This window comes from Triturus cristatus, chromosome 7, assembly GCF_964204655.1.
Source record: "Triturus cristatus chromosome 7, aTriCri1.1, whole genome shotgun sequence".
Taxonomy (NCBI): domain Eukaryota; kingdom Metazoa; phylum Chordata; class Amphibia; order Caudata; family Salamandridae; genus Triturus; species Triturus cristatus.
In genome coordinates, this window is record NC_140590.1 from 117,356,476 (window position 1) to 117,374,951 (window position 18,476).

Sequence of the window (18,476 nt, forward strand, 5' to 3'; positions counted from 1 at the left end):
TTGAAGGTAAACAGATGTCGCCCAGCATTTTTAGTATTGCAAAGAATGGACACTGTATTTATAGTTATTTCATTGATAGAATTTTTTAAAAATGTTTTTAAACTACGTAAATCAATGGACAGATAATTTTTAAAAATTCGATATAGAAATCCTGACATTTTCACTTGTAATAATAACTATGTATTGAACTATTTCTTCTTCTTAATTGTATATGTATTATTGATGCTTTTATGGTTACTGTTTTTTAACCGAATAAAGTACTTTTTGAACTTTAAAAGGCAAAGGGTGAATAAGCGTGATCACTGGTTTAATAAAAACTGTAGTCTGGCTAAAAATATCTTGCTCAAGGAGGTAAAATCGGGGTCCCAGTCAAGTATTAGAAATGCCAGGGAAACCTACAAAACCTTGATAAAGGAGGCTAGGCTAGAGTGGGAGGCCTCAAGGTTGGAAAGTATCAAAGCAGCTCTGGAAGCTCGTGACTTTAGGTCCTTTTGGAACCTTGTCCAAGTGGGGTCGGCTGAAGGGATGTCGGCCATTACACCTAACCTTAGTGAAGAGGTCTGGCTGGACCACTTCAAACCTCTTTATTCTCTTAGTAACCCTGCATCCCGAGTAGTTTCAGTGACTCCAACAAGCACATGTGTACCAGAACACCTGGAGGCCCCGTGCGTTTCCTGCCCACCCTGCTCTCTCCTTGAAGTCCAGGCGGCCCTTAAAGTTTGTCTTTAGGGAAAGCCCCAGGCCTTGATAGGATCCCGGGCGACCTATATCTTAGTGAACAAAAGGTCTGGGCTCCCTACATTTGGGTTTATTTTAACGCCATTCTTTAGGGCTTGGAGATCCCTACTACTTGGCTGGGAGCCGAAATTATCCCAATCCACAAAAAAGCTTCCCCTTCGACCCGGCCAACTACCGCCCCATTACTTTGATTGACGTCCTCCAGAAATTATTTGCCCGCTTTCTTTTGTCTAGGTTGCAGACCTGAATGGACGAACATCACATCCTAACCTCCCTTCAAGCGGGCTTTTGTGCAAAAGTATCCACCATAGACCACCTATTCAGATTACAGTTGGTCTACTGGAAGACTGTCACTATTGGGGAAGGTAGTTTGTATTTGATTTTTGTGGACCTTCGGTCCGCATTTGACCTGGTCGAAAGGGAAAAACTCTGGGCAATCCCGTTGGAGATGGGTGTTCCGGCCTACCTGTGCCATTTATTTAAACGTATGCACCAAGGTACATACGCAAGGGTGAGATTCGGGAGGTGTGGGAAACTGTCAGCTCCGTTCCCGGTGGAAAAGGGAGTAAGGCAGGGATGCGTTCTGGCCCCCATGCTCTTCTCGCTCTTCCTAAACGGGTTGATAGACCATTGATATGGAGCAAGAGATCTGGATTCTCCAAGTTTAGCGGGGCGGAAGATACCCGCCCTAATGTTCGCTGATGATACCCTTTTATTGTCAAAATCATCCACAGGTATTCAGCGCACATTAGAGGCTTTTTGCTCCTTTTGTAGACTGAGGAACTTGGAGATTAATCTCTCTAAAACTCAGTCCATGGCCCACCAACTTCGCCAATTGTCCCCTCCCTCACCTGGATGGAACTGCTCTGGACCGAGTAACCACCTTCGATTACCTGGGGATTACATTAAATGATCGAATGGATTGGGGATCCCATATGGTTAAGGCTAACTTGAAGTTGGCACAATCAACTGGTGGTATCCTAAAGGTATTTAATGATACCTCTTCTAAGCTGTTGAGTCCGCCCTTGGAAATCTATCAAACTCAAGCGAGAGGGGGAGCACTCTCCGGTGCAGAGTTATGGGGTCACGTCATTGTTGCCCCTTTATCTCGCACTGAGAATAGTTTTATCAGGCGTCTACTGAGTCTCCCTATGAGTACGCCCCTGACACCCCTTCGGTTGGATTTGGGCTTGGCTCCTATTCAGGAGTTGGTTGCAAATTGCCCCCTCCTGTATTGGAGACGCTTATGGTCGACCCCTGAGCTCTCCAGCTACAGGGAGGATCTAGGGGATCTTATGTCCGGGGGGAGCAAGGGGAAAATTCAATGGCTAAATCACATCAAGCAACTTTGTCATGTTTTAGGTAGGGGGGATATGTGGTCGTCCCCTGAGGAGACCTGTGCCCTGTACTCCAAAAAATCTCTGAGCACGGCCCTTAAGCGCTACCGCATGGAATATATAATAACAAATTCTTCCACGGGTAGGCTGACTGATACCTTTTTGAATATCAAAGCCCATCCTTTTTTTGAGAAATTCTTAGATGATATCCAGCCTCCCTTGGCCAATAAATTATATATACAGTTTAGATATGGTTCATTGCCTCTTAGGGACGCAACATATAAGTGGTCAAATGCATTACGAGTTCCTGCCCAGGTTGTGCGTGTAGTAGAGAGACAGATTTGCATGTCCTGCTCTTTTGCCCCTTCTATGGTAAGGCAAGAGCCAAATGGATCATTCGACTTTGCAAGTCCAGGGGGCTTAAGGACTATAGGGAGGCATTTAGATTTCTCAAATATGATACCACCCCCCTAATAGTGTTTGCGACTGCTAGATTTCTTTTGTCTATGTGGTACTCGAGGTGCAAAAAATTAAAATCTGAAAGTCCTCAAACTACTGTTTGTGCAGTATCTCAAACACGGTAACTCATGTTGTCTATATATTTCATAGTTTGGGATTGCCCTTTAGGAGCCCTGTGTATATTTGATGTATCTAATGAAATCCTAGAATCCTCCTCCATCTTCGATATGAATCTCTCATGTGTTAGGACTACTAAGTATGATTCTTTTAAATATATATGTTTTTAGCTCTAATTGTGCTCTTTTTTTTATTGCAAATTTGTATTTATGTCGTTTTATGGTTTTTTACCGATATTAAAAGCTTTTTGACTGACTGACTGGCATCCTTTAAGTTCTGCCAGTGAGTCTCATCCCACTCAAGCTTTGCGTGCTTAACAGCAGTTTTGTAATCCATGGGAACAGCAGAAGTAAAAAAACAAGTATAACCAGACTTAGATAGTGGAACTAGGCTCCAAGTTTCTTGGAATATACAGATGTGATGTTCCTCAATCAACTAATTCCAATCAGGTAACAACATTTTGCTATGGAGACCCGCCACATTCCAAGAAATGATTTTAAGCTGGGAAGTTGAAATATCACTACACGGAGGGATTTGTTGGACCAAGGGGAGTAAAACAGAAGGTGGTACAGAGGTATTGGTAAATGTTGCAGCCCCCTGATCCCTCGAGCTGCAGCCGGAATGCTCACTGTGACTATTAAATATTAGCGAGGTCAGAAATTGTTCAGGAACGGTACACAATTGGGTAATGCTAGGGGCGCTTTGGATGTTAATAGTTGGAATAGATTCTAATTCCTGCCGAAGTTAAGAATCATGACATAGTCAATCAACAGCCTCGAATGAGGACCCTCTTAATGTGGGCAATGGTATCACGTTATCATAAGCCCTTGCAGCAGCAATTGTTGGAAAGCGCCTAATCTGGATGGGGATGAAGAATCCAGGGGACAAGTCCTGTACTCTAATACCAGAGGATTTTCCGCCAGGTCAGGACTAGTCAGGGTAAGTTCGATGCAGTCCATAGGATTATTATTAGACGTGCATCTCCGTACTCTGATTATATCTTCCCTAATCAGCGAGCAGCAACCCCTAACATGACGTAACCAATTTATAGATTTATTTTTCAAGGATTGGTCATTCTCTTAACTGCCGCTAGAAACAATTTTTGGGACGTTAACCATACAAACTGTCTGTGCTTGTATAGAAGAGCAAATAGATTGCTTATTCTGTAGAGCATGAGCTTTAGTACCCAAAGATGGAACTGTTAAAACATTGGTAGGCCTTCTACAGTTTGCGGTAACTTGAGAATAGAGTTGCTTTTGCTGAGTACCACAGGGATGAGCTTCCGGGGGCCTGTCTGCTTGGAAGTCAGAGCCACTTGGGTGCTTGCATCAACACAGTGCAGTGTCTGAATGAGCTCACAAGAGAGCCTGTGTGAGCTCGCTTGGGTGCTTGCATGAACACAGTGGAGTGAGTACATGAGCTCAGTGGAGAGTCTTGTAAGCTCACTTGGGTGATTGCATGAACAGAGTGCAGTGACTGCATGAGCTCAGAGGAGAGCCTGTGTGAGCTCGCTTAGGTACCCGCATGAACACAGTGCAGTGACTACATGAGCTCAGAGGAGAGCCTGTGTGAGTTCGCTTGGGTGCTTGCATGAACACAGTGCAGTGACTGCATTAGCTCAGAGGAAAGCCTCTGTCTTCACAAAGACATTTTGGAGCATGTAAAGAGTCGTTCTCCAGAAGGACTCTTTTGCACACTCTTATGTGCTATTTATGAATTGACCCAAAAAATCTAAAATACAAACAACATTGGATAATTAGAGCAATACTCATAAGCAATTAATACAAACAGAAAAGACTGTGCTTTCTATGCACTTTTAGTAAAGGAAGGTGGACGTTTGAGGCTGATTCACAAAGTCATTTAACAGTAATAAAAAGAGATTCCTGTACCTAGAAAGGCTTTTGTCAGTGAGCTCCTATACATACTACATACAAGTACATGCCGTATGTGAATGGCTCTTTAAATGATTCTCCACACCCAGAGGGACCAGCAGCCCCACCGCGCCTTGACTCTCACGGGTGAGTAGTTGTGCTTTACAAACCCCTGATTGATTGATTGAATGCGATTGATCACAAATGTATAAGAAAATAATCTTCTACTCTTTCCAGAAACCTGCACTCATTCTTTTACAAATTAAGCACTGCAGCAATATATACCAGATGCTGGCTTGAACTCCTCGGTGAAAATAAACGTACATAGGTTTTCAAAGTACAAACGTATTTAGTACAAGGGTGTGTAAACCAGTATTTATGCTCAGGGCAGGGGCCGGATCAAGGGCATTTTTTGAAGACATCTCAATAGGATACATTTTCAAACAATGAGTTTAAATGGGACATTTTACATACTGAAAATGTATAAGACGCACCTAGTCCTTGTGTTGTCTTATTGGTCGTTCTAGGTTGTTAGTGACGAGTGTTCATTGATTTGAGTTTGGCTATATTGGTGCACAATGAAAGGTCCCTGATAATATCATCACAGCCATCCCCTGATTGGATTCCGCATTTAGGGCCTCATTTATGAGAAGTGACGCATCGCTGCGTGAAAGTAGCGATGCATCACTTCTCAGTGTGCCCTCCTTGCGACACCAATGATGCGTCATATTGATAATATGACGCATCATGTCTCAAGGAAGGACAGATACGTCAGAATAACTGACGTATCTGTCGGCGCAAAAAGTGGTGCATTGCTGGAGTTGTGTCGGAAGCCTGACGCAACTCCAGCAAGGTTTTGACGCATTGGCGTCCTAGTAGTGGCGCCGTGAAATCTCATAGATTTCACTGCGCCACTACTACGACCCTTTCTTGCGATGGTACCCCCACCCTGCATACATTATACCTGGCGCCGGTATAATGTAGCGCAGGGGTTGACGAAGTGACGCATCTACCTAGATGCGTCACTTCGTAAATATGGCGTGACATGTCGCATGTTTTACGCCACTGGTACCTCACAAAAAGTGACGCATCGGTGGTGCAAAAGTGACGCACAGGGGCTCATAAATGAGCCCCTTAGTACCTCCCCATACTGTGGATTGAAGAGGGTTTATGTTCTCTCCTTTTTCTTGTATTCCTTCTATTCTCCTTCGCTTTGCTTTGTTTTATCATGCCCCTTGCTTCAGGGTCCTCCTCTTAGATGCAGCACAACAAACAACAACATGAGCTAGAAGTGTTTTTAACCCCTTCAGTGCCCATGACGAGCTGGACTCGTCATGGGCTGCGGTGGCGCTGTGCCCATGACGAGTCCAGCTCGTCATGAACTCCGCCCGCTAATACAAAGCGCGGCACTGGGCGGGGAAAGGGGCGGGCATGCAAGGGGTTAAAAAAGATGCTCTTCCTTCGAGTGATTACTGTTTCCCTTTCCTGTGCTTGCAGACACTTCCTCTTACCCAATCTTCACTGGTTGGTGTGGGTGAATGCTTCCCGTTTGTTGTTCTTACAATATTTTTATTTTGATGTTTACTGTTACTTTTCTGTCGTTTGCAGATCATGTGTTTAGACCCATTACTATTTAACTGGGCAAGTTATTTTCTGTTATTCACGTTTCGCCCCTGAAACATGATATTTTATTTTTCAAATTAATTTGTTGCAAATTGAAATTTCACGGAGAAGTTTTGCAAAACTGACAATCTTTTAAACTTCTCTTGCAATACACAGGGAGAATTTACCTGCAAAAAGTAGGCTTTAGTTTTTTTATTTTTCCTGTAACCCTTTTTTTTAAGGCATTCTTTTCTTTTTCTTTTTTAAAAGATTTGCATTATTTAGGACTGGGCATTCTTTTCTTTTTCTCTTTTAAAAGATTTGCATTATTTAGGACTGTTGATTATTTTTTTAATTGTCTTTCTGACACTGATAAAAGCTTTGTTTATAATCTTAGCACACCCCTTTTTTCGACTTTGCCATTACTGCCTCACACAAATGTCGGTACGAGGTGACATAACAGAGAAAAGTAAGGAACCAAGTGCAACATTTACTATATTTTAACGCACTGCAGTGCAGCAAGCCTTCCTTCTGCGCTGCCGTGTGTCAAAATAAAAGATACGCGCATTACTGTCCTTCTCCCGTGTGCCAAGGTAGACACCCTCCGCCATGGTACAAGGGTGCCTGGTTTGCAGGGATGAAGGGGCACCTTCCTGCACTAAAACAATCATGAAAGGCAATTGAAGGTGTTTTCCTCTTTCTATGTGTGATGCAGAATCCAGCGCACATAGTAAGCAAAAAACGAGGAGAAATAAAAGTATTTCTCCTCATTGCACCACTCCTACGCCTCTCTCTGCCTCTCCTGGGGAAGCGTCGGATTCGGACGCATTCCCAGGTTAATGAAACTTTATAAACCTGGCAATGCGTCAGGTTCCGTGGATGTTGCATGGGAACACCCACAGCACCACCCATGGAATGCCCCTTTCACACAGAGTAATGCGTGAAAGGGTCCCATGTTTACAAGGGCATGAAAAGTCACACAGGATGACTGTACGTGGCCTTGTAAATATGAGCAGGCACACTGAGCTGCCGGTGCGTCCAAAAAAGAGACGCGCCGGCGGCGCTATGGGCTTTGTAAATGAGGTCCCTAGTCTTATATTATTCAAACTGACAAGGCATAAAAGTGTTATTTTGTGAAATTAGTTACGGGCTGTACTTACGTTCAACAGCCAGAATGATTCTGTTTGTAGTTTGTTTCTTCACAGCCGGAAAGTTTGCGGTGCAGGACAGCCTTGTGTTGTTATCCTGCCTCGAAGCTGTGAAAGTGATAGTAGATTTATAGATCCTGGTACCATCCTGATTATCAGTGTTATAAAATGACTGATTGTATTTAAACTTGGACTCTGGGCTCCAGGTTATCTTCGGGGCGGTGCCGTTGCACCTCCCGGGCGCCGTGCACTCCACAGTCACCGTTTCACCCTCGATCACTCGATCACGGAGGGAGATTTCTGGCTTGTCCTTAAGATCTAGGAGACAGAAATCAAAATGCACAACATCATTATTATTATTTTTAATAAAAGAAACCGTCTAGGTAGCAGCAGTTATAAAGAAGTTCGACGATGCCAACATGTCTGATTTATTTGATAAAGGTCAGTTTTTGTTGTCATGGTTGCATTGTAGGCTTACAAGCTGTACACAATGACAGCACATATCATAAAGCCTTGTACATCAGGTCATACACTCAGATGCCCATACGCTCATGAAAGAAAGCACACAGTCAACCATACACACCCAGCTGGGTGGGTAAATGAATGAAAAATGGAGATGGAAGGATGAGTTCAGCAATGAATGAATGAATGGAACACTTTGTAAAGTGCAAACTGCTGCCCATATAGGAGTCCTGGCGCTAAGCACAAGTGAGAAGACAAAGTTGATTCATGATCTTAAACTACAGCAAGGAGAAAAACCATGGTTTAAGCACTTTCCTGAATTCAGTGTCCTCATTTACCTTAGGCTGCGATAAAGGGAAGATTGTTCATGATTAACCACTGATTGTCGGGACTTCAAAATGCAGAAGATCTAAAAATGTCTGCATGGAGCGCAGTATAGAAAACCCCATTCCTGTCATACTGAGAATATGCTGGTGAAAGGAGAACTTATTGATACATTTCACCCCAAGATTTGTAACTACTGATGTCGTGCTTTTGAAGGCAACCCTTTCCGTCACCAATAATCAATATTAAAATCATAGATTTTCATGATGACCAGAATTTCTGTTTTGTCTAAATTACATTTTATAATGCACTGGGTTATTGGTTCTTGGGGGTCCTTCTAAAGCAGCAAACTCAATTCTTCTCAGGGGGAAGACACAAGCAAACCCTAAATTAACCTGTCAACAGACAAAGAGGGAGAAGAACTGCTGAACCCCTGCACGACTCAAAAGATTAGATTTTTTCAATCAAGATCAAATTTGTAATCCAAAGTTGCAACAGAAAAGACACAAAAGAGTCCAGAAGAACAAATATGGACATCACAAGTTATGTATATTGTGAAAACTTTATTCTTTATTTCTTTGCTTCAGCTTAAAAGCATGGAGAAGCACATAGACAACGTGTTTCGTCCCAAGACATAGGGACTTCTTCAGGGAGTAAGTGATTGAAATGTATACTGTGTCATTCACGGTCACGGACCAATCAGTGAGTCCTCTCCATCATTAATGAAAACACATACAAATAGCAAGTGCTGTGTGTAGCACTTATGACCAAGAAATTACAAAGTTAAAACAATCCTCCTAATGAGTTCCAGTATGTAGCCCATTTTTCATCACCATTAGTCTTCACATCTCGGCAACGGGACTGGGACTCATTAGGAGAATAATTTTACCTTTGCAGTCCAAGGCGTACTCAGAAGAGGTGATTTGGGCTAGGAATTTCAATTCCCTGATACGCAACAACTCCACTCGGTAAATTAATGTTCAGTCAGTGTTTTTTCTTATAAAGTACTTTTATTACACATACACTACTAAACATTAAATTAGATATTAAATTCATTCTGGTAGGTAAAAATACCTTTGGAGACACCCTCATATCACAATACACCCCTAGTGGGTTTGAACCCCATAACCACACTACTTCTCACCTATGCCAGATGCAACATCAGAATATAAGGGGATGTTATTATATGCAAAGTAGGCCTACTGGTTTGTCAGGGTGTCACCACATTACTAAAACAGCCACATGTTATATTATATATTGCATCACCATTAAACTGATTGGGGACAATGGCAGTACTCAAACAGTGTCATTATAATGAGAAATAGTGCAGTGTCAATTTTTTCATTATAGGAAAGGCTTTGCAATGTATTGCATGTGTATGTGTCTTACTTTTATTTTCCTTAATTCACAAATGCATTCCTAGGATCACCCGCCAGAGGACCCTACACCCCCAACTTATGTGATAAAGTATATGCTAAATAAGATCTTTAAGAATGTGAAAATCCTCGTCCACGGCCATTCACATTCTCTCTTGGGAGACTTTGGGTCATTTTAAAAACAACTATTCTGGGAGCCTAATGCAATCCCTGCCCCCCCCCCCACCAACATCTACAAAAACATTTGTGGGTCCCTCTTTCCATTTTTGTGACCACAAAAGAAGCCACAGTAAGGTTTCTGAGTGTTCCAGAGGATTATGGGTGCTCCTTTGGCAAGAGGGGACATATTTTATTAACAGGTTGCTCGTCATTTCCTTTCTCAGAGTCTTCATGCTGCTGGTCCTTTATTCTCTTTTTGCATTTTTAATAGGATGTGCCCTGGTCCCACCAGGGGAACCAATGAGTCGCGGGGTCATTGGGGGCTGTGGGGAGAGCTCCAAGTCCTCCACACACTCAGCTGGCTTCTCCCACTCAGAAGGAGCCAGCATCCTGTGGTTGCTGCCCTTTCCATTTTCCTGAGGCCCGTGGCCTCCTAATACACTTTGCATGGGGATCTGGATTTTCTGGCTCCCTGCTCTGGACCTATCTTCTGACTCGCTCCAGGTGCTCTTCTCCTGCTGGTGGGGACATTTTGCACAGCCCCTCCACAGCCAATCAGCAAAACACGCTCCCTGGAGCACTCAACAGGCCCCTGAGCCTCATGACTTCTTGAAGTGTACCCAGGTGGCAACAAACTTAAAGTCAGCCCTCAGAAGTCCTAGAGAAGCCATACATGGTCCCTCAGCAGGTCAGTTCCTCAACTGTGCCTCAGGGGGCACAAGAGAACTGAGCTGAAACCCATCCTAATCCTGGTGCTCAGCTGGAGTCAAAGTCGTTACTCCATCCTTGTAGAACATCAGGTGGTTTCTCTATCCATCTGGGCATTCTTTCATAAATGTTGCTCTCATGTCCAGGGTCTTCTATCTCTGTCTCTCACTTGTGCAGGGGTTTTTAAGTGGGGGTGGAAAGTTTTAGGAGCCAGGCACCCATGGCAATCCTAGGTTGCCACATCATCCCAACCCTCCTGCACAACATTCTGAGACAATCCATGATGGCAACTTCAAGTTGGCTCTAGTAACCCTATCACTAGAGACCATCTGAGAGCCTCAACTGTGTCCCTATATGACACAGCTTCCTGATCCCTTCCAACTAAATATACAAAGGCGAGCGCCTCCTGTGTAGGCTCCAAAAGTCTGTCTCTCCTCCTTTTTTCCAGTGAGCCTGGATTGCCAAGTACAAGGTGCAAAGCTAAACATCAGATGCAGATTTCCACCCCCCTTATCCTTTCCCAGGCACTGTGGCAAGCACTGTTAATTGACCCATTGTGCGAGGAGGTCTTTGATCCATCCACTGGGGAGTACCTAACGTGGACCAGCAAAGGATGCCAAAGGACTGAAATCTGATTATGAACTGTGCCATGGAAATACGACAAATTCTGTGGTGTGTATGTGGGATATCGGGGACTCTAAATTCAAACTCCTACAATGCGTGCAAAGTGTAAGCATCACATATCCTCAGTAAGGACTACAGACCAATGTAATTTATGCCCACTCACATTATAAGACCTATGCCAGGTCATTATAAATCCTCGAAGAGTACCTTCTGTGCCTCGCTACCTGTGAACTGATGCTGGACTGCACATGAGAGTCGCACACTTGCAGTCCTAACACATGCGCACACTTATGTACGCATGTGTTCATGTGAAACCAGCCCATTGCCTCCTACTATAGCTATGCAACAGCGATCTTATCTTAAAAGGAGTACAATGGTAGTCAACATGTTTAGTCCAACTGCTCAAATAATGAGATTCGCTTATTGCAAAAGTCCATAAACCGGGCAGTCAAAAGTGGAAAATTCTGGGTGACTAAATGGGTGGCAGAATATGTGTGAGGAACAACCCAAACTTATCCGCACATTTGCATTCTTAAAACAGAATAGAAACTTGACCTGCAAATACATAAACAGTAATTTGCAAAACAAGTAAACATCAAGGGTCTGCATTTTAGCTATAAAGAAATTTGAGAATATACACTAGCACTCAAAATCTTCATATCCCTCACATTTCCAGTGTTGTGTCATTTGGGTGCACAGGTCTTATATTTTTCATTTTGCTGTTGCCCAATTTCTCTGTTTGACCATATTAGTGTTCCGATACTAACAGACATGTAAACCTAAAAGAAAGGCAAAATGCTCTGTAAGCAGCTGATACTATACAGTGGTGATCATGTAAAGGGAATGTGTGAGGAGAATTTATCTGCAGAGTGAAGCAATGGCAAGTCTGGTGAGGTGTGGGAGATGTGATTAAGTTTGTTATTGAGAAGTTATCTGATAATGCTACAATGTCAGGCTATGATGAATTGAAAGGTGTGTGGTTACTAGTAAGCTATAACATAGAAGTATAGTGTTAGGTGATGTGATGGTGTGGTAAAGTGGAACTGGGTTGAACAGATGAGGTGTGTTGGGAACTATTTTCACTGTAAAGAAAGGGTATCATGAAAATATGAGGACCCTTATGAGTGTGACATTGCAAAGCTAGACAGTGATAAAAATCTGATATTCATGGAAAAAAGCTTAAGGTTATGATAAGCTAATGAGGTCTATAAGATGTGGGGTTTGTGAACAGTAAGAATGTGGGTACATGTGATCCATGTACTGAACTGGAAAGACTACGCGGTGAGGCTGTGAAGAGTGATGACAGTCTTCCCTATAGATGCATACATATAGAGCTTCTAACAATGGGGGAGGGGGAGTGATATGAGGGTATTGACCATGGTGGCTTGTAAAAAGAACAGTTTGGTGCGGAATCTCACCACATACTATCAGTGGCCTAGCGTGGTGACCATGGGCTCTAATGCAAAAAGTAGAATATTGCCCACTCCTACATAAAAGTTTTCCAACTCTTTAGATACCCATGCCATTTCTTAACCTTCCTCAGTATTTTCCACACATATCATTTCCATAGGAGAAAACAGCAATGATATAACATTGCTCAAGATGAAACACAATCGATTTCAATATCAGCATATAACCTCTCATATGTTTTTAGTTTATGATGGCTGCGTTACTTCAACACTATGAAACATTCTAGCTCCAATACTAAAACATAATTACACTATCTGAACATAGAACCTTATTAAGGAATGCATGTGCCATTATTATAAAATTGTTATGCATGGCTCTCATAGAGAGACCTTTATATAAATGTCTGTATTCTAATCCTCCGGTAACTTGGCACAAAAACAGACAGGCTTAACTTAGAGGCAATGTGTAAAGTATTTATGCAGCACCAAAACAATAATCAAGTGAAAACACAACACAAACAAATAAAATCCCACACTAATTTAGAAAAATAAAGTATTACAAAAACATATTAGACACCAAAACAACAACAATCCAATAAGTAGAACTGCAGCTTTCATTTTTTATTTTATTAGATGTATTTAATGCATTTTCATACATTAAGAGCCATGTTAACAACAACATAACATCAATTAAACACATTACACAGAGGAATGGCAAGGGTGTAGCAGAGTGCAAAGTACAACGTCATGAACACAACATATTTATTTATTTATTTGCAGAGTTTTATATAGCGCTGGCTAGACCTGGAGGTATCAGAGCTCTTTAGAAGAGGATCAGCGAGTTACAGGTTACAAAAATTACATCAGTTACAAGCCAAATATATGCATAGGAGGAAAAACATGGGAATACACAGTAATATACGTTATTAGCGAGTAGCATAGCCAAGACACACGTCTCTATGGGGAATGGAGGTAGAGGGGAAAAGGCAAACAGGAGAAAGGAATGCAGATCGAGGCAGGCCGACCGGGAGGGGTAAAGAACTTCTGGAGGAACAAATCAGACAAAGAAGTCAACATGAAGAACAGACAAAACCGTGAAAAACCAGTGAAAAACAATGTCCGATGTCCGGCTGGGTAGGTGAAGTCCGACGGGGTGAACCAGAGCCAAAGTCCTCTATAGCTGCTTAGGACAGCTCCACCAGGCATCGGCCAAGGTTACTCGGGCTCCGTGGTAAGTACGTGGTAAGTACAAACAGTTTTAGTTTCAGCCCCTGGGGTATCGTCATAGCTCAATCTAAGGCATGAGTACTCACAAACTTTCTCTCAGGGGCCAAATTTACCGTGTGGTTTGTGACTCAGGGCCGCACCGGGGGGAGGGCGGGGTCAGTGGGGGAGGGGGCGGGACTAGAGAAAAAAAAAACTGCGACCATGAGGTTGAACACAGGCCCCTGCAGCGGACGCCTTCGTCCACTGAACCACCAGACCCACCATACACAAATCTCTCTCTCTCTCTCTCTCCCCTCCCTCTCTCTATCGCTTCCTCCCACTCCCTCCCTCCCTCCCTCCCTCCCTCTCTCTCTCTCTCTCCCTCTCTCCCTCTCTCTCCCTCCCTCTCTCTGTCTCCCTCTGTCTCACTCACTCTGTCTGTCTCGCTCTCCCTCTCTCTCTCTCCCTCTGTCTCCTTCCCTCTCTCTCTCTGTCTCCCTCTCTCTGTCTCCCTCCCTCTCCCTCCCTTGGTCTCCCTCCCTCTGTCCATCTCCCTCTGTCTGTCTCCCTCTGTCGTACTGTCTCTGTTGCCCTCTGTCTCCCTCCCTCTGTCTCCCTCAGTCTGTCTCTCTCTGTCTCCTTCTCTCTGTCTCCCTCTGTCTCCTTCTGTTTGTCTCCCTCTGTCTGTCTCCCTCTGTCTGTCTCCCTCTGTCTCCCTCTGTCTGTCTCCCTATGTCTGTCTCTCTCTGTCTCTGTCTGTCTCCCTCTGTCTCCCTCTCTCTGTCTCCCTCCCTCTGTCTCCCTCTCTCTGTCTCCCTCTTTCTCTGTCTCCCTCTCGTCTGTCTGTCTGTCTGTCTGCCTCTGTCTGTCTCCCTCCCTCTGCCTCCCTCTATCTGTTTCCCTCCCTCTGTCTCCCTTTGTCTGTCGCCCCCTCCCCCTGTCTGTCTCCCTTTGTCTCCCTCTGTCTGTCTCCCGCCTGCATCGAGTCTATTGGCATGTATAGATGTGTGTACTACATGGCACAGGTATGTTTCAAATGTTTTACAAACGCACAGGTGGCAAGTCGTAATCAGTGTTAAAGACACAAGTGGAGGGGGTCGATATATCTATCTTCATCCCAAACTAGTCTTTAAGCAGGTTTACTTGGGCTGCTGTTCAGTCACCTGTACAGGAAAGGATTCAGCTCAGGTGATCGTTGGTAATTATATTCCCCCATCTGCAAGTGATAGCCATTATGCATCACAGGCTTCGGGAGATAATTTACATTTTTGATGCTGTCGCGCTCCAGGAGAGTGATTGGTCTAGCAAGTCGTCTCCCCTACTCCCCCGGCCTTACTTGCTCCAGCTTCCCACACCACTCCCACATTGAGGCTGCTTCCACCCGCTCGCTGCCCCCATTGAGGCACTTCAAATGCCTGCATTTTCCAAAGGTGTAAAATAAATATTTCATTGAAACCACTTCAGAGGGGTGAGACAAGAGACACAAGAGTGTGTGCGTGTATATGTACACCTGCATGCCTGCATGCATGTTTCTCGGTGTGCACATATGTGTAGGTATGTAGGAGTGCCTGTGTGCGTGTCTGTATATATATATATATATATATATATATATATATATATATATATATATATATATATATTATCTACTGGCGGTCGCCAGTAGATAGTTATAGTTAGGACCGTGTTTCCATAGGAAATCCGAAACATTCTATTTGGCATAACTTTGGTGCCGATTGACGAATCCTCGCGAAATTTTCAAAATAGGTGGGGCGCTCCGCTCCGCTCGTACCCTGAAAGTCTCGGGGGGATTCGTCAAGCGGGGGCTGAGAAAAAAGGGGGGTCCCAAAACGCATTTTTCCCATGCAATTTTCCATAGGGACCTTTAGTCCAAGGTACAGCCCAAACGGCTGAACAGAATTACTTTAAATTGGCAAAGAGGTAGTCCTCAGGTCAGGGATGTGCCTTTTGCATATCTGGAGTCAATCTGTTCAGTAGTTCCTGAGAAAATCAAAAGTAAAATCATATACATATCTGGGCGGAGCCTAACCACACATCTCATCGTGAGATCTGATTGGCTGTCAGCACTTCATCCAAGAAGTGTTGGCAGCCATCTTGGGACCAATATACATGATAGCACCTCATTAAAAAGCCTTGCAGTTAATAGAAGGTTTTAAGACTTTAGTTACATTATAAATCATTTGTTAATGGTACCATACTCATTTTAGGAATTGTGGTGTGTTCTAAGGTGATTTTACCATGTGAAAAAGCCTACTGCTGTGATATCATGAATCATGTTTGAGAGAAAACTATTTTATCATGCTTTTCCCACAGAGGTTTGGAAGGTGATCTATAAGCTAAACTGAGAGCATATTTTCTGTAAATTCACATTATCTTTCTCAGTCATGCGAGAATGAAGTCTGACAGTCTCAGTAAAACATGTACATCCAACAAGGGCAGAGACTGTCAGTTGATTCCTTTGTGTTCTACTGCAGCTTCCCAGAGTGTTCTAAAGAACAACTAGAGTGCTAACAGTCCTACTTATCACAAAAGTATGGCACACCTGAAGCCACCTTGCTTGGAATAAAGTGGTAACTCTTAAAACATTTAATTTAAAAAGGAACAAAATGAGGGGGTTCATTTTGCCATAGAAAGTATGATTAGTGCTGCAGAAAGAAAAATTAGGGCACATTTTGAGTGACTTCTCAAATCCTCTTCTATTTCATTAAAAAATTCTGACATGCAGACTGAAACATGCACTTTCAATACCAGCAGCAGACTTCCCTGGTGAGCAGTAGCTTTACTACAGTGATCTAATAAGCAACTAGAGTGCTAACATTCTGAATTTATGGCAAATGTGTGACACATCTGAATGCCTTCTTGATGGAATCAAAGTAAAAAACTGAAAGTTTTTCCTACTGAGGAGACTGTAGTAAATGAGGAAATTAGGAAACATCATAACAAATAAGTCTCTCAAAATGGCCACCAGAGACAAAAGATCCCAAATGTAGCCCAAATATCACCGAGATGTAGCCCAAGTGTAGCCCAATGACAGAATGTCCCAGAGTGTTCTAACGAACAACTAGAGCGCTAACAGTCTTACTTATGACACAAGTATGGCACACCTGAAGCCATCTTGATAGGAATAAAGTGGTAACACTTAAAACATTTAATTTACAATGGAACAAAATGAGGGGGTTCATTTTCCCATAGAAATTATGAATAGTTCTGCAGAAAGAAAAATTAGGGCACATTTTGACTTCTCAAATTCTCTTCTATTTCATAAAAATATTCTGACATGCAGATTGAAACATACACTTTTAATACCAGCAGCAGACTTCCGTGGTGAGCAGTAGCTTTACTACCGTGATCTAATGAGCAACTGGAGTGCTAACATTCAGAATTTATGGCAAATGTGTGACATATCTGAATACCTTCTTGATGGAATCAAAGTAAAAAACTGAAAGCATTTCCTACTGAGGAGACTGCAGTAAAAGAGGAAATTAGGAAACTTCATAACAAATAAATCTCCCAAGATGGCCACCAGAGACAAAAGAGCCCAAATGCAGCACAAATATCACCCAGATGTAGCCCACATGTAGCCCAATGACAGAAGTGTGCAAAACACTTATTTTTTGTGTATTTGCAGTTTTATATAGTGCAGACTTGTCAGGTATTGGAGTGCTTTACATGAGCATTGGTTACATCACACAAGATCAAATTCATTTTGGTTGTAGACATGGGGAGATTAAGTGATTTGACCAGAATCACAGAATGTTGAGCTGAAGCAGAAACTCCAACCTGGTTCCCCATTTGCAGAGTCTTCAGCTCTGGAAGTAACACCACACCCTCTCCCCTAGGTGCAACATTTAATCAAGTGGTCAACTGGATAAAAAAACATAAAGATTACAAATAATTTTAAAGTTCTTTGTCGCTATTTGAAAACTCAGAAAATATGTCCTCGTTTTAGTTTTTTAGAACACTAACCATAATTTTGATGCAAATAAGACCCTCTCATATAAGTAATTTCTAAAGGAAATACTCTAGGTATTACAGTTTTGATTACATCAAGATGACGTCAGGCGTTCCACACTTTTGTAATAAATATAGAATGTTAGCAATCTAGTTGTTCATTGGGATACTGTTGAGAGGCAGAGGCCAGGGGAACGGACTCTGAAAATTGAAGGCAGGTAGGAGAGTGCAGAGGCAACAATTTGACCACACTGGGCAGTCAAGAAGGGCAGTGGCAGCACAACAGACTATGGAGGGCAGTGGAAAGGGGGGCAGGGGCAACAAACCAACAATACAGGACTGGCAAGAGAGGCTGTGGCAATATAATAGACCATTGTGGGCAGAAGGAAGAGGCAGTGGTAGTACAACCATACATGCCAACAGACCCGTTTCAGCCAGGAAACGTCCAATGTTTTTAAGCTCAAATGGGCTTTACTTGATCTGTCTCCTGTCTACAATCTCCTCTTTTTTAATGTAACTCAAAGGGGAAAATCAATACCCCAGTTTTTTTTCAAAATCTCTCTCTTACCAAGTTCAAAATGTTTGCAAGTATGGTACATTGGATCATGGTAGGCAGGAGGAATTGGGGTAGGGACATGGACTCGGATAACAGACGACAGGAGGGACATGGAGAGGTGCACCAAACTGACCCTACAGGGCAGGCATCAGGGAGTGCAGCACAACAATCCATGAAAAGCAATAGGGAGGGGACAGGACCATGCACATGGACAACAGAGAACAGAGGGGAAAGAGGCAATGGTAGCTAGCTGACCATAATGGACAGACAGGAGAGAAAGCTGCAGCATAACAGACCATAAAGGGCAGGAGAGACGGATCAGAGGCATTACAATGCAACAGGCAAGCTAGGAGGGAGGGAATAGGGGTCTGCACATGGAAACAGAGGGCTGGGGGTAAGGGGGCAGGGCAG

The 18,476-nt window shown here is 43.2% G+C and overlaps 1 protein-coding gene across 1 annotated transcript in view; it reads right to left on the reverse strand.

Annotated features, from left to right (window-relative positions):
* Nucleotides 1-18,476, reverse strand: part of LOC146808979 (myeloid cell surface antigen CD33-like) — a 262,011-nt gene that overhangs the window by 143,853 nt on the left and 99,682 nt on the right. The window contains exon 3 of the mRNA XM_085615777.1: nucleotides 7,285-7,590. Coding sequence (XP_085471903.1) covers nucleotides 7,285-7,590 — 306 coding nt within the window. The remainder of the gene's footprint in view (nucleotides 1-7,284; nucleotides 7,591-18,476) is intronic.